We start from the raw sequence: 16,498 nt of genomic DNA on the forward strand, positions 1-16,498 counted from the left end.
ATAGAGAAACAAAAATGCACGAATAAATTTGTAAAATTACAGCGGAATTTTTATTAAGCAAAATGTGAATTTATTAACTATATCTCCATCCATTAAACAGACCATTGGTACCCAAAAATCTTCTTGAAACATCTCAGGTAATGGTATTCTAGAAAACAAAAGGTTGTAAAGGGTAAAAAAAACCATGGAGTCAACAAATTTTAAAGTTTGAACATCACTAGACAATCTTTCTTTTTAACTGGGCTATTGATATTCAGTCACTAAAATAAAACTATAAAATTAAAGAGAAAAATCACCTATCAATAGGCTTGATAAAAATCAATAAAATAGGCCTGGTAAAATATGATTGGTTCCGTCACATCAGGAGTAGAATAGAATCAAAGAATAGGTTTAATATCAGTGGTTAAAGTCATGTTTAAGAAGTTATTCCCATGTACCGCCAAAATTAAACAAAAGGCAGATATATTTCTGTTTGGGGTAACACATATCATTGTATATCAGATGGAATAAAAGTCCTTTATTACCAATAAAAAAAAACAGTTCATAAAATATAACATTAAAAAAAAAAACAATTATTACTTGTTTAACATACATCACAGAAAGTGTTTAAAGTTTTACTCCTTTTGTATTAATGGTGTTATTTTACCACTAAATTATCCCCTTTTCTTGATTTGAATTACCCTTTATACTTCTAAGGAATAAGGTCCTAAATACTGTGCATCAGATGTATATTCATAAACTATTGTATAGGGTGGACCACTTTCCCTAGTGACAATAATTTTTTTTAAGTGGGGACTAACATCACTCAGTCATGGAAGAGAATTCAAACTCTCTGTTACTTTTTTAGCCTTGAGATACATTGTTTCCTCATGATTACTCCCAAATATTCAACCACTTAGCAATATTTAGTACATAGTACCATTTAGGCACCACTTAGTAATATAATCTAGTAATATTTAGTGTACAATGCCATTTAGGATCCACTTAGTAATACAATCATGAACATCTTAAATCTCTTACTTTGTTCACTTTAGAAAATAATAACATTTATTTTCATTTCACATTTATAATACATTCCAGTCAATTCCTAAATACATACTGGATGTCATGAGATGCTTTGACAACTTTGTTAGCAGTAAATAATAGTGTAAAAACATTTACCAATTAACAATTTTACATTTTAAAAACAAAGCATTAAACATCAAGACAAGACAGATTATAAAAGGCATCAGAGCCTCATCTATTATTAATTGTTTTTGTAATATATAACAACTACTGAATAATATTTCATTTTACATTAACCAATAACCATTAAAAATACATAAATACCTTGCCAGCATAATGGATGATAGCAAAATCAGCCACGCCTCTAAAATCAGTTTTAACAAATTTTGGATGTACACTATGAGCTCCTACTAGTTTTTCAACAAAGGTTCTGTCAGTAGCTTTCGGAAACCAACATTCTTCATCTAGAAGTGCCATCACACCCATAGGCTAAAAAAAAACAATAAATATTAATTAAAATCTAAAGAAATCTTTAAAAAAATCTTATTTAACATCTAAAAAAAAAATACTTTATTAGTTCTTTTAACATTAGTAAAAATTAAAATCTGATTTACTCTTACTTAAAAAAAAAATAATTCAAGTAAATCAACTAGTAGTTGGAAGTTAATTGAGTGACCAAGTCATTCAGAAACTGTAGCTTTTAGCAAAATATACTAATAAACATTGAGATTAGTGAACTAAGAAATGATTTAAAAAGTAGTGAAAATTTTAATTTTTAGTTATTTCTAGAATGCTACTTTGAAATCATTTTTCAAGTAATGCTTCACATATATGAAAATTGGCAAAAAAAGTTTCTTCAGACCACTGGTCGTTGTGATATATAAAGGAAGAAGTCATATAACAGGAAAACCCTATTACAACAAAATATAATTAATTACATTAAATTAAATTTTAACTACATTAAAATTATTACAAAACAAAACTATAAACTGTATTATCATAAGAAACCAAAATCTCACAATACTTATATGCACACAAACAATGAAGAAAAAAAAATCACAGCTTTTCAAAATGTGATTTTAAGTCAATTGATATTAAAATATTAGAAGAGAATATCGGTTGGTGAATGCAACAGGAGAAAGAAAGAAGGTAACATAAAATTTTAAATGATGCACGCCAAAAAACCAGGAAGTATAAGCTTTATTATGACCATCATGAATGTAATACAAATATTGTAGAATTATGTAACAAATCTGGTATTACTTATCAACTATTACTAAAAAAAAGTTTTTTTTTCTTCTATAGCTTCCATTATCTAATGCTTAAAACAATCTAAAATCTAATTATAATTAATAAAAAAAATTACCTTATCAATTAAATCAATAGTAGGTTGAAGATCGAGACCAAAATCAATAAACTTCCACTCTATACCTTCACGTTGATACTCTTCTTGTTCTAATATAAACATAGTATGATTGAATAACTGTTGTAATTTTTCATTTGTGTAATTAATACATAATTGCTCAAACGAGTTTAACTCAAATATTTCAAACCCTGCCATATCTAAAATTCCAATAAATGAAGCTCCTTGACGTTTAGTACGATCTAACGACCTATTAATACGATTTACTAACCATCTGAACATTCTTTCATAACAAGCCTTTGATATTGCTTCAACAGCAAACTCCACCTGAAAAAAAAATGAAAAAGAGATTTAATTATTTTAAAGAGGTCTGAAACATATATATTCCATCAACTAAGATCAAATATATAATTGCAAGGTATCACAAGAACTACAGTATTCTGAAAATAAGTATGCAGGTAAGAAAACCAGCAGAAATATTGCTGATAACACATCTAATTTGCATATAGTAAGTAAAAACTGCTACCAGCATGATTAGATATTTAATTCCACTTTATTAATAAAAGTAACAATCTTTCAACAGAACACAATATTAAATTCTGTTTCTATTTCTCATGTTAAAAAACCTCTATTAAGGAGGATAATTTAGCCAATACTACTCATTTACATGTTTTTAAGGGGCCAGGTCTAACAGGAAAAGATCCACATCAGACTGGAAGTAAATTACCAGTTTCCCTCAGTGCCAAAAGAAAATGAAATTTTGTAAAAGAAAACAAAAACATAAAAAGATTAAGCTGAAGGTAGGGGAGTCTACACAAAAACCCCAGGAAATTAGAGAAAATGACCTTGAAGAAGTCTCAGATCAGTGAACAAACAACTCATTCTTTGTGCTAGCTTAGCTATTACTAACCCCCCCCAAAAAAAAATCACTGTTTGCTTACAGTTTTAAAACTATCTAATAATTTGTTAAAAAAACTCTAAACTGAAAGCAATTTCTTGATAATAAAAATCAATTAACTTTAAAATAAATGTCAGTTCTTGTCATTTTCACAAATAATCTGATCAAAAGACAGGCAGTCCTTATGTGAGTTGATCATCTCATTACTCTACTCTCCTTTTTTCCTATCCTTCACCTCTTCTTTCTTGTGTAGGTACTACTATGGGAGAATTGCAACAGTTGCTACCCTGGGTACATCTGTGGCACCTTTTATATGCTTGAGAGGGAGGGCAAAGAAGAGTGGCAAACTTATTCAAGTAATAAGTAATCCATAGTAACAAATCTGGTTATTACTAATAACAAAATCATACAACAAACAAAAATAAAAAGCATATACCCTTAATAATAAATTTAAAAATAATTTTTAAAAATCAACTCATCATAACTTCATTACACTTTTAGACAAGTAGTGAGGGTATAATTTAAGGGCAAATTGTACAGACAAGCAGTAAGGCTATAATTTCCTGTCCAGGCAGCCCCTTTTTAAGTGATGCTTATTAATAAAGCCTTCACAATTCCTAAAATCTGAAAAACACAATATAGAAAACACTCTCATCTTACAAGTCAAGAGTATTATGCCACAGCACTAACATCTTTCAGAACTATTAAAGTAAAAAAAACATGTACTTCATTATCTATCTGTTTAGTGTATTTTGATAACTTGAGTGAGAGCTAGTCTGAAAAATAATACTCTTCAGAAGCTTAATTACCAACTTAATAATAAACAGAACAATCTAAGAAAGGAGAAAAGCATAATTTCCTATATCATTCTTATTTAATAACAATTATTGTTTTACTATTTAAACTTGAGTGGAAAGATATAGTTAAATATTGGTAAAAAAGAACTGAACCTAATTAAAGTTTTATAATGGTGACTCTAAATAATAAATAGCATTCAATGAAAGCAGATATTTTTCAATATTCTTAACACTTTTGAGACAATGATTGTCGTGTAGAAGAGGACATATAAATTGAAACAATGTTTATTTCTAAATTCAGTGATGAATATAAATGTACTGTGAGAATGTCATCTACCTTAATAATAATAATACTTCTTCAGAAATTGTGCAGTATAAAGCTTTTACATTTAATTCTATTCTATTACTTTCAAATTCCTTTGTTTTTGTTAGCTACACTATATAATTCTTATTCAAAATATAATATATCCAAAATTATAATAATCATTCTATTATAAAAAAGATAACATTTATTTGAAAATAAGAGAAATTACATTTAATGCAGAAAGAAATTCTTTTTAAATTATCTTTAAATAAGTAAAAATAATTTTATATAAAATAAACTTTTGGATTATTACACATTAATAAAGAAAGCGGAATCACTAATAGGGAATTATATGTTATGTGTGGTTGAGTTTGAAGATTTATAATGGCCTGTCAGATTTTTATTAAGTGCACATAAAAATTTAAACAGAAAGGACTTTCTTTTAATCTGAAAATTTCTCTGGTTTTGAATGCCTATTTTTTGGCTGTTAATCAGTGTCTAAAATGTTTAGGTATTAAAGTACCTAATTACTTTAAAAAATACCTTATATTACTTATTAGTGTTTTTAATACCTTGCTGGTAGTTTTTTACCCTGCTGGTAGTTACGCACATGGCATATTTCTAATTGTGTCTGATTTGCATATGGTTAGAAGGATTTCCCCCAATCGGTATATTATGCAATTTCTTTTATGGCATGGTGCTTTTTGCGCTAGGTTTCGTTTAGTAGATTCAGGTCTATGCCCAGATTGCAGGGTTAATGACCCAGTGGACCATATCCTCCATGTCTGTTCCTGGTACGAGGCTGAACATACCGGAGTAATTAGAGAAGTTGAGAGAGTGAACTCCTTTCTGGATGTCTAACTGGAAGGTCTGTAGGGAATGGTTGATAGTGACTGGTTTCCTCAGTTTCCTTGCATAAGGTAGATCAGCTGAAGGTGTTTAAACGGAATAGGATCCTGAGTGGCTAGGGTTTCGGCCAAGACATTTGATTGGCCGGGGATAGGTATTTTGGCAATGAGCCTTGGTTAATTCAAAAGCAGTGATTGTTGAAGTCGAGTAGTGAAGCTGCTGTCAGTGTTGTTGTGACTGCACTACCAAGGGCATGGTAGTCCATGCAACCGTCCATGCAGCTGGGCAATCTTTAGGTGATGTTTATAGTGGGTAATGGGATATAGGTCTGAATTTCGTTATGTATAATACATTTTGAATGGTATGAGTTAACATTGTATTGACTCATTACTTAGAAGATGGTTGAGACACTTAGTCACAAGCATTAGTATAAAAACTGGACTAGATGCGGGGTTCACACTTCCATGGACATTTGTTAGCTAGTTCAGAGGGTGTTTTGTAGGAAAAGAAGAGTGAAAATGTCCGAAAGAAGCCTAAAGTAAAGGCGTTGACTGGGATAATAATTTTTACTGATGTAAATCTTTGCCGAGGCATTTGCATCGGTGGCATTCCGACTGAGGCCTGGCTGATGACTATGAGATGTAATCAGTTAGAGGGTCTACAGACAACCTCCAGTAAAGCCCCTCAGGACTCAGAAGAGGGGGGGGTGGCAACCAGAATCGCCACAAGGTGATGCTTCCCCTACAGGGTTGGGATGCTTCAGTACTACTAAATCTCAAATCACAAATTTTATTCTTCATGCTTTTTTATGAATTTATGAATGCATGATACCTCTAACATCAAGTATGGCTCAGACTATGCTGCCTTTTATACCAATTTTGTTATAGATTAAGTATTATAGCGATAGTATGAAGAAAAATTGTATTAGAGTTTCATTTATACATGGTAAATATTGCAAAAGAAAAGACTACATTCCTAAAAGTAGATAAATTCCTTACAGGTATATAAGTTGTTGGCAGCTATAAACTACTTTTCTTAACTAAATTAATCAATTAATAATAAATTTAAAAAAATTATAATTAAAAAAGTTCAACTCATTTTAACTTCATTACACACTTGTAGAGACAAGTTTCAACCAAACAGAGATATCAAATCTTCATGTAAAGAATAAAAAAAAGAATGTAAATAACAGACAATATAAGGCCATAATAATCAACACTCAATAAAGGTTCTTTTTGGATTTACATGATTGTCTCAAATACAATTATTTAAAAAAAAAAATTTAAAGATAATCAACAAATAAAACATTGAACAAGGTAAATATTTATATATACTTAATTTACCTATTTTAAATAGAAATCTAACAGTCAACTTCTGACTTCATTACCGTTACACTGAACTGCACATAATTAACTGATAATAATCTTTAATACAAATTTAATATAACAGTAAATTAAAATAAACGCAAGCATAAATTTCATTGTTGTCAAACGTAATATACACCTCTTAAAAAAAAAAGGGAATAAATCAATCAAGAATATTGATCATACAAACCTGTTCTTTTGTCTGTGCTTTTGTAACAAAATCTCTACCAACTTTGATTCGTGGTTTTAAAAATGCTTTAGTCATTTCTGTAATACTAAGACCAAGTAAATGAGCAACCTTCTGTGCGACTGTATTATCAGGTAACGTAGCCTGATCACTATTTCTTTCTTGTTTAAACTGCATTGACCCGAACAACATAACAGCACTCACAATACGGAATATTGCTGTAAAATAATAAAAAATTACACAACAAAACATAAAGATTTTGCATACTTCATGTAACAATTTTTTTTTTTGAATATTATTTTAAGAATTCACATTTATGTAGAGAATGAATATATAAACTATAAATTGCTCACAATTAGTTAATTGACCTAATAATTATGATCTAAAATAAACTCAAAGCCAATCTGAATAAAAGTAGTATCTTAAAAGAAAAATAAGACAGAATCTGAGTCATTACAATGGAAGAGCCTGCAGTCATTGAGATCGAAGGTATGGAAAGTCAGAAGCAACGATGATGGAATTGCTGTTCTAGTTGAACGTAACCATTTGTTTTTTATTTATAATGTATGTTGTGGTAATATTAATAAAGATAATAATGTTCTTGGGTAATACTAAAGATGTTTTCATTTTCATTTCAAAATTGTAATTTTTATTAGATTTAATTTTCTTAACATTTGGCACCGTTGGTATTTATCTAAAAACAGAATATCCAGTTACCAACAATTGTGAGCACTGACTACCCAAGTGATTTCGAATTATTTCTCCATTGATTATCAATAGTTAAATTAAACATCTTATCAGTAAGATAATTATAATTATCTGTTTAGATAACAGTTGTAATCTAAACGTATCTATGTAAACATCTTACTGACAAGATGTTTTACTTCTAACATCGACTTATTTTAACTATTGACAATCTACTGTTATGGATATAATAATTTTAATTTTACTTTAATTTATATGTATAAAAATTTATATGCACACCTATAATATTCATAACTGATCAGTAATCCCTGATGATGGAAGAATAATCTGAAAGCAATAGGATAGTCAGTACTCACAATTGCTGGTAAGTGGATATTCTATTTTTATATAAATTTTTATTAGATTTAACAGTCAGTGTTATGAAATCATAAACCAAAATCTGTAATCACTTTACAACTTCATAAGAGTTAAGTCTTTCCTTACAGTCAAATATACAGGTAAACATAAACTATTCAGTGCATTTTAGGGTTAATAAAAAAATGCAATACAGTGTGCATTGATTTTTCCAAACATTAGTGTAGGCACTAGAGTTACTAATGACCTTGAATGAACATGTCAGAGTGATATAATATGTAATAATAGGGGGGGATTGTTAGTTAGGCAAAGGTTACCATGCAGGAGAAAGTAATGTATGTACTATAGTTTCATAAGAGGATCTGTTTTCTTCGAATTTTTCCTTTATAGAATGGCCGTGATCCTCCTAATAATACTTTATTAATCAACTTACTTGTCCGAGATTAGAACTGGGAATACCTCAGAGACAATTGCAAAAGTTCTACATAAGCGCCTAAAACTTCATGCATAAAAAATTCAGTCAGTGCATGAAACTGAAAATGACAATAAACCACGCAGTTACGATTGTGGCATGAACATTCTTGATAACGTGAATGAAAATAATTGTTTTTTGAAACAAATTTTCTCTGACAAAGCGACCTTCCATCTCTGGTAACATTAATGGTCATAATTGTCAGATTTGTGGTAGTGAGAATGCACATGCTGTTTGACAAATAAGTGACAGCCTGAAAATTAACATTTGGTATGTGTTGACTACTTATAAAGTGTAGTCTTATAAAGCGACCTCCTCTTCTTCTTTGTCGAGCCAATGGTTACTAGTGCTAGTTATCTAGACATGTTACAGGAGTATGTATACCATAAATTGAACATCGATAACCCAATTTTTACTTCCAACAAGATGGCAGACTCGACACTGGGGTTTACATGTTAGGGACTAACTAGATGAACAGTTTCCTCAATATTGGAGTGGATGGATCAATTTCCTGGCCACCTTGATCCCCTGACACTTACTTCTCTCCATTTCTTTCTTTGGGGATTTGTCAAAGACAGGGTTGTAGGCAACAAAAATTGTCAAAATCAATGAATTAAGAAGAAAAATTAAAGTTGTAATTAATGGAATAACTCTAGACATCCTCTGTAATGTGTGGCGTGAAACTGAGAATCATCTAGACAGTTTATGAACCAAAAAAAGGTGCTTATGTCGAACTTGTTTGAAGATAATAAGTGTTGTAGGCAAATTGTTTGAAATGCTCTGTACAACAATAAAATACCTAAAACATACTGAATAATTTATAATCAACTGTAGATCTTGTAGATGAATTATATTGAGTACATGGATATAAAACTAGTCTTATGCATTTTCATAGCATTTAACTGAAAAATCAAACAAATATATATATATACACACACACAAAAGGGTTGTTAAGTAATTTAAGAGATAAATGACTACAAATATTGTTATTTATGCAATGACAAAACAAACTAATGCTATTTTGTAACAAAATCCTCAGCTACATTTTTAGACACTTGTCCCATCTTTCTGTGCACTTTTTGATTTCAGTAGTAAAGAATTGTTTACTTTGATGTCTGAGGCATTATTTTACTGCTTCTTGAACTGCTCATTGATGCGCCACATAAAAACTCTTTGAGGACCAAACAATAAGTCTGATGGTGTGAAGTAAGGACTGTAGGTAGATATGGTAATATTTCCAAACCTAACTTAGCTTCTTGTGTCTTTCATGCGATACTGGAGGCAGCAATATCATGCAGAAAGATTAAGTCTTTTCAGAAAATCAGTTTCCTCTTTATTGCAGGTTTCTCTAGCAGAATATTTGGTTTGAATGATGAATCCGTTTCATCACAATTTATTATGGGATTCAAAAAAGCATTACCTTCTACTAAAAACTGTGGTTTTAGGTTCTGTACAAATGTAAATCCTGGTGTCTGTGATTTTAAGTCAACTATTTTGGAACTGATTTTTAACATGCTTTACTGTAATTCAGCTTATCATGGAATGGACAGTGCCAATACTCTCACTACAAATTTCAGCAATTTCCCAGATTTGTATGCCAAATTTGTATGTCTGTCCTTGTGAATAAGATCATTAAAATGATTTTGCAAAGCATCCGTCAAAACATCCACTACTCTCCTTCTGCTAAGATGAAAATCTGTGACACTTGTTCTACTAAATTTAAATAGTTCAATCTAGTTATAAAAATTTGGGCAATTAATACAAAAATAATACTAAAATAAAATGAAGATTTAAATAAGTAACAGTTGTACTATACACACAGCATGTCAAGATACGCTTTAGAAAGAGGTACGACTGCCAGTGTAATAGTGATAACAGTAATGTTTCTTCTGCTTTTCATGTGAGTGCTTTCAATTTCTTTGAACTGTTTTTTGTTTGTGGTATCAAACAAGCATTCTGTACCAGGCGTATTACAGAAAATTAGAAGTAATGTGTTTTCTTTCTACTTTAATATGCAAAATGTATTACTAGATATTGAATAAGCCAAGCCCACTGAATGTTATGCGATTCTCAGTTCTGTGTAACAACTTTACTTTATTCATCGCAGGAACTGGCTGTATAATGAAGAGAAAGAATTACTGATGGAATTCAATCGATATCTGATGTGCCATAGCCGTAAGAAAGACTGGGTCAGATATACACAAAGTAAAAATTATTTTCTATGGCAAATGAATGGATTATAGTACAAAATCTGCATTAAATAGTGTTTATAGCAAAGACAAAATAAAATACACAGGAAGAATAATTAATGATGGGATCAGAAAGGAATAACCGAGAGAAGAAATACATAGGAAAACTGCAAAAGTTATAGAAATAATACTAATATGAATGAATATAAGGGAAAGAAATAACGATGGATTCTGTAAGTAATTAAAAGTAGTGAAATCTAAAATAAAATGACATAATTAACAATGAAAGTTTTCAAAGTAACAAAAGATACATACCAGAATAATCCTCAGGTGTCATCCCCATGATGGACATAGCTTTAACAGTAGCTTGGAATTCAGCAGAATCATCGACACCAGGTACTGGTAACATTCCATTAGATAGGAATGGGTAATTCTTGGGGTCTTCCAAAATAAACTCCTCTGAAAATAACCAAAATAAATAAAAAAATGTGTAAATAACTTTCTTTGTAATTAACTTAATTAACATTCTTTGTAATAACTTTACTGCAATTTATAAACAAGTATTTTAAATTCACAATTTTTATCATATTACTATAAAATGTTAATTATGTTAATCAATTAGATCTATATAAGTTTAAATATTTTCTATATTAGGATTCATGAACATCATCCTTTTTCTGTTCACTCCTCTTTTTATATTAGATATTGTCATAATGACCAATGTGATGTAGCAGATAAGGGCAATATCTCATAATTGGGTCTAACAATGTTAGCAATGACTTCATAGATGTTAGCAAAAGTGTAAAGCTGCTGCTTTGAAGGAAGTGTTCTTTGAAACTTTTTCAAGTAAACAGTTATTGAAAAATTAAGTTGATAGCAACGGGTATGAACATGCATGTATGAAGAGTACAAAAAGCAATCTACAGGTTCCCACTTGATGTGTAAGTGCTCCTTGCAATGTGTCTGGTTGCATAATTATTCGATGTGGAAGATCATGATCAAACATGCATATGATACGTTTGAACATAACATACTATCACTAGTATAAATGAGACATAAGGGATTTGTGGAACATTAGTTCTGAATGCGAAACATGCATCTGGTGCCTTTATTTAAGTTTGTAAAAGCATATTTTCATTGAAAATTATAACTGAGGTTTCAGTTTTTTAGTATGCGGTCAAACGGTGTAACTGGTTTTTTTTAAAATTAGATTCTTATGCAAAATGGATAAATTTGTGAAAAAAACGAAGTGAGCCATGGCTCACTTGGTTTTTTCACATCCAGTGAATCAACTGGTAAAAAGACAACATTGTACAATGACATCCTGACCTTCGTAGGGGAAGAAACCCGTCTTGTGATGATCCCGGTCTCCACACCACCCCCTCTGTTCCTAGTCCTGATGGGCTTTACTGGAGGTCATTTTTTAGACCCCCTAAACTTCATAACACAATACAGTCATCAGTTTGGCCTCTCAGTATACCACCGATGCAAATGCCTCAGCAGACATTTCTTTCGGTGTATTTACAATAAATATCTCCTTCATATGGCCTCTTCCAACCACGACCACCTACCATAACTTACAACCTTCAAATATCAAATCAACTGATTCGAGAAAGCATGACACTCACACTTTCCTCTAACACCAGAGGTTTCACACAAAAACTCTTCCTATGTCTAACTTCAATTAGACTATGCACTCAGGTCATTACTTTATTGAGTCTTAATACTATCCTCGTACCAACAAAAAAAGAGTTGATTGCGAGAAATACAATTCAATTTACATTGTACAATAACAGTTATTCAGACTATGGTTTTACTGCACAACAAGCTTCTATGTATTTGTAAATACTGATAAAAGTACACTTGAAACATCTTTATCTCATAGCATTAAGAGTAAGTAGATAAGACATCCAAAACCCATACAATCGCAGAAAACCGCATGCTGCAATTGAAATGGTTAGTGTTTTAATAGGTGTGGAAGCAAACAAACTGAAAAAAAAATTCCACTTTCTAATAACACAATATAAAGGCGAATCTATGGCATGGCTGCCGATGTTTGCAATCAAATAATTCAGCAAATGAGTTCAAGTGAATTTTTTAATTTAATGAATCAACAGGTGCGACAAACATTTCTCAATTCTTATGTTTTGTGAGAAATGAATACGATAGGGACCGATAAATCAAAGAAAATATGTTGTTTTGCAAATCAATACCTGGTCATGCAACAGGACACTATCTTTTTGATATTTTTTTATGAATGGATTTCTGAAAAAATTAGAAGACTTTTACACCAAGGGCAGAATGGACACACTGCTTCCTTCACAGACATGCTCTTGCCACAAAAAATATGCTGGAGTATCTCAAACAAATTCTTTGTAAAGCTGTAAAAATGGTTAATTTTATTAAAAGTTGATCATTACAGATTAGGCTGTATGTTAAACTATGTGATGAATTGGGTGAAAAGAAAAAATATCATCTTTTCCATACAGAAGTCAGATTGTTATCGTGGGAGAAGTGTTAACCCGGTTATTGGAATTGTGAAATGAATAAATATTTTTCCAGGAAAAACAAACACCATTCTCTATGTTTTTAGACAATAATGAGTATATGTTGCTGTTGGCTTACTTAGCTAATCTATTTTCGCATTAAACAACTTGAATGTAAATTTACAAAAATGTAATAAAAACATTTTATTAATCACAGATAAAGTAAATGCATTCATTAGGAAGCTTGACATCTGGATTAATCACCTTCAAGCAAAAATTTTGATACATTTCTACTCACTTCTGATTATATTGAGAAAAGTTTGGATGAAGACACCGTTATTTACCACAGTTTGGATAGCATAAAGATGTATTTGAGTGACCTAAAAATTCATGGCCGAGATTTCTTGTAGATGTGGGGACTGAATTCAGTTAGTGAAAATATTGTTCCAGTTGCTAGACTACCAGTTGAGATTCACAACCAGCTCATCAAAATGTCTACTGATAAAATATTACAACTACAATTTACATCTAAAGATTTAGATTACTTTTGGCTTGCTCGTTGAAGTGAACAAGGAAATTTAGTCACAAAAGCATTGTAAATATTAATTTTGCCACATCTCATCACTGCGAAAAGGGTTTTTCATCTAAAGTTGCACTAAAAACTAAATATAGGGATCATTTTTTATCATTTGAAAACATTTTGCTTTTGTGCGTTTCTAACGTACTATTCGTACGTAATATTCTCCACACATGGAGAATATCCACTTTTAAAATGAAAAAGAAATGCAACTATCTCATTGATTAATTTTCCAGTTTGCAACCCCCAGATTGAGAAATGCTGCTCTAAAGCAGATCATAGATCATCTATCTCATAGCATTAACAGTAAATAGATAAGATGTCCAAATCCCATACAACTGCAATTACACTTCAGTAAATTGCAAGCTAATAACACATTTCATTGAAATTATACTTTTTCATTAATTATATTTAAATAATAAATTTCATATTCCTTTTAACTATAATATGAACAAATACATAATAACATATAAGAAAAACAATAATTGTTATTAAAACTAAAAATAAAAAATTACAAAATAATAATAACAACATATCTAATTATAATATTTGTAACAAAAAATCTGATGTGGGTACCACATAACTTCCTTGTATGCCTATTAAATTAGATATACACATTTTTTTAAAATGAAAGGAACATAAAATTTTATTTCATTAATAACTTCTGATTTTTTTTTTGTTACTTTATTGAACTATTTATTATATATTTTTTTTACAATCAGAGGCTAATAATTATTAAAAAATCAATAATTTAAATTTTAAAAAAAGGAGACGATTCGAACCGATGTGCCTTCTCCTTGTAAGATTTAAATATTTCATTAATTAAAATTTTATTTGGGTTAAATTCTGGAACCAATGAAAATAAGTACCACATATGATATATATATATATCATTGAAAAGCTCTCAATGGGAGCTTATTATTGTAGTTTAAAGTCCAAAATACAAATTTTTTGGATTTTGGGCTTTTTTGGACACTTTTGGTCCAGTCAATTGCTATTAAAAGAGGAGGTGCATAACTAGATGTTACAACAATCCTAAATCCAAAATTTCAACATCCTATGGCTAATCATTCTTGAGTTATGCAAGATACATATGCAATATGTACACACAGACGTCACACTGAAACTAGTCCAAACGGATTCAGGGATGGTCAGAATGGATATTTCTGTTGAAATATGAAAACCGAAATTTTTTGCAATCACAATACTTCCTTTACATCATACAAGGAAGTAAAAATGTGTTTATAAAATATAATTCAGACAATAAAAGTGGCTATAAATGTTACAAAGGAATAATGATTGTAATTTTAAAGAATGCTTTCAGGAACATTTAGAAGCATATAAGTACTATAACTGAAAATCTAGTCATGGTGATTACATTAGAATAAATCATATTTTCAAATACAGAAAACATTTCAATATTAAAAATCAATAAAAAAAGAAAAAAAACGATATCAACATAAAATACAATTAATGAATAAGTAAAATTCCAACACAAATCAGGGAAAATATTTAAACTATTACATAAAAAAATGGTTTCATTTTCTATCAACAGATCATATTAGCAACTGAATAGCTCATTTAAAAAAAATAAATCTTTATATAGCTTTAATGTTTAAATTTTTTTATGAATTTTAACAAATACATTACCTTCCAAAATTGTAAACTATCTTGTCTTGATTATTTCAAAATGTTTGAACACAAAAAAAAATGCTGACATTAGCATAATTTCTGTTTAAATGATAATATAAATAATCTAGCACATACAGAAATAACAATAACTATGAATATATAAACACAGTAAATTAAAACTCACTCTTCTGATCAGGAGAAGCACCAGCCAATAACTGATAAAATATGTGGAATGTTCTTTCATCTTTAGCTTGTCTTATTGCTCTTGACTTTTCTAGCAAATATGTTTCTATGTTAGCTCCTGCGATATACCCCGATGCATCGAAATTGATTCTAATAAATTTACCCTAAAACAAAAGAAACACAATAATTAAGATAACACTGAAATACATTCCAGCAATAATGTACATTAATTAAACAAAAACATAAATTTCCTTCTTGTAGTAAACACTTGATCAAGAAAGAGTATAATTCTTTTGCATTAATCATGACAAAGCTAAATTAAAAGTAACTATAATTTCAACTTACAGCAGCAAATATGAACTAGGACACTTCTTAATTTTGTGTAACTTTGTTCAGCTTCAAATTTTGTTTTTAACTTCATTGGTCTGCACAACTTTTCCATTTTTTTCTTTTAAGGAATTAAATATTTTAGATAAATATAGATATAAATTTCTAGTCTTTATACATTTTAAATTTAAAATTCTCAATTAGTGAGAATGGAGCTGGCATCAACAATTTTTTAGTCAGACCATTTTTGGGTTGGAGGAGCTTTGTCAGTGTAATGCATATTCTCTTGCTTACAGGAATTTAAACACTGTATCAAATCAGTCTTTTTTAAACATAAATTCAATAAATACATTAGATTTTAATATATTACTTGCTAATTATCTACAGATACCAGTTTTAAAACTCTAACTGGCACCACTACACCGCTATATATTAATAACTCACTGCATTCTAGTGGGTCATTTTAGTGAGCCACTACAATTCACTTCTGTATATGCCATTTATCAAACACTGGCTAATTTTTTTTTAGTATGATTATAGTACTCATATTACCTCACATTCTTTATATTTTGCTTGTCCCCTTCATACCTCAACTACTCATAGCTTGAACTATTGGGAGTATACCAACCCTTAATATTTAATTGTATTTTCTTTCTTAAGCCAATTTTTATTCGTTACTATTATTAATTACAAAGCAAATGTACTTATTCAGTTTGCTACATTTTTAAAACACCACTCCTAATTGAAATTACTAAAAAAATTTCTAAAAACTGAAAACCTACAGGTCCAAAAATAGTCAAATTGAT

At 29.9% G+C, this 16,498-nt stretch overlaps 1 protein-coding gene across 3 annotated transcripts in view; it reads right to left on the minus strand.

Annotated features, from left to right (window-relative positions):
* zip (myosin heavy chain 10) overlaps positions 1 to 16,498 on the minus strand; it is a 253,994-nt gene that overhangs the window by 55,310 nt on the left and 182,186 nt on the right. For all 3 annotated transcript variants that reach the window (XM_075374571.1, XM_075374570.1, XM_075374569.1), the window contains 5 exons: positions 15,367 to 15,529; positions 10,803 to 10,946; positions 6,771 to 6,985; positions 2,372 to 2,695; positions 1,330 to 1,494 (listed from right to left, as the gene is read on the minus strand). In XM_075374571.1, the coding sequence (XP_075230686.1) occupies positions 1,330 to 1,494; positions 2,372 to 2,695; positions 6,771 to 6,985; positions 10,803 to 10,946; positions 15,367 to 15,529 (1,011 nt within the window). The remainder of the gene's footprint in view (positions 1 to 1,329; positions 1,495 to 2,371; positions 2,696 to 6,770; positions 6,986 to 10,802; positions 10,947 to 15,366; positions 15,530 to 16,498) is intronic.

The sequence above is a fragment of the Lycorma delicatula genome, chromosome 9, assembly GCF_047948215.1.
Source record: "Lycorma delicatula isolate Av1 chromosome 9, ASM4794821v1, whole genome shotgun sequence".
NCBI classification, from domain to species: Eukaryota; Metazoa; Arthropoda; class Insecta; order Hemiptera; family Fulgoridae; genus Lycorma; species Lycorma delicatula.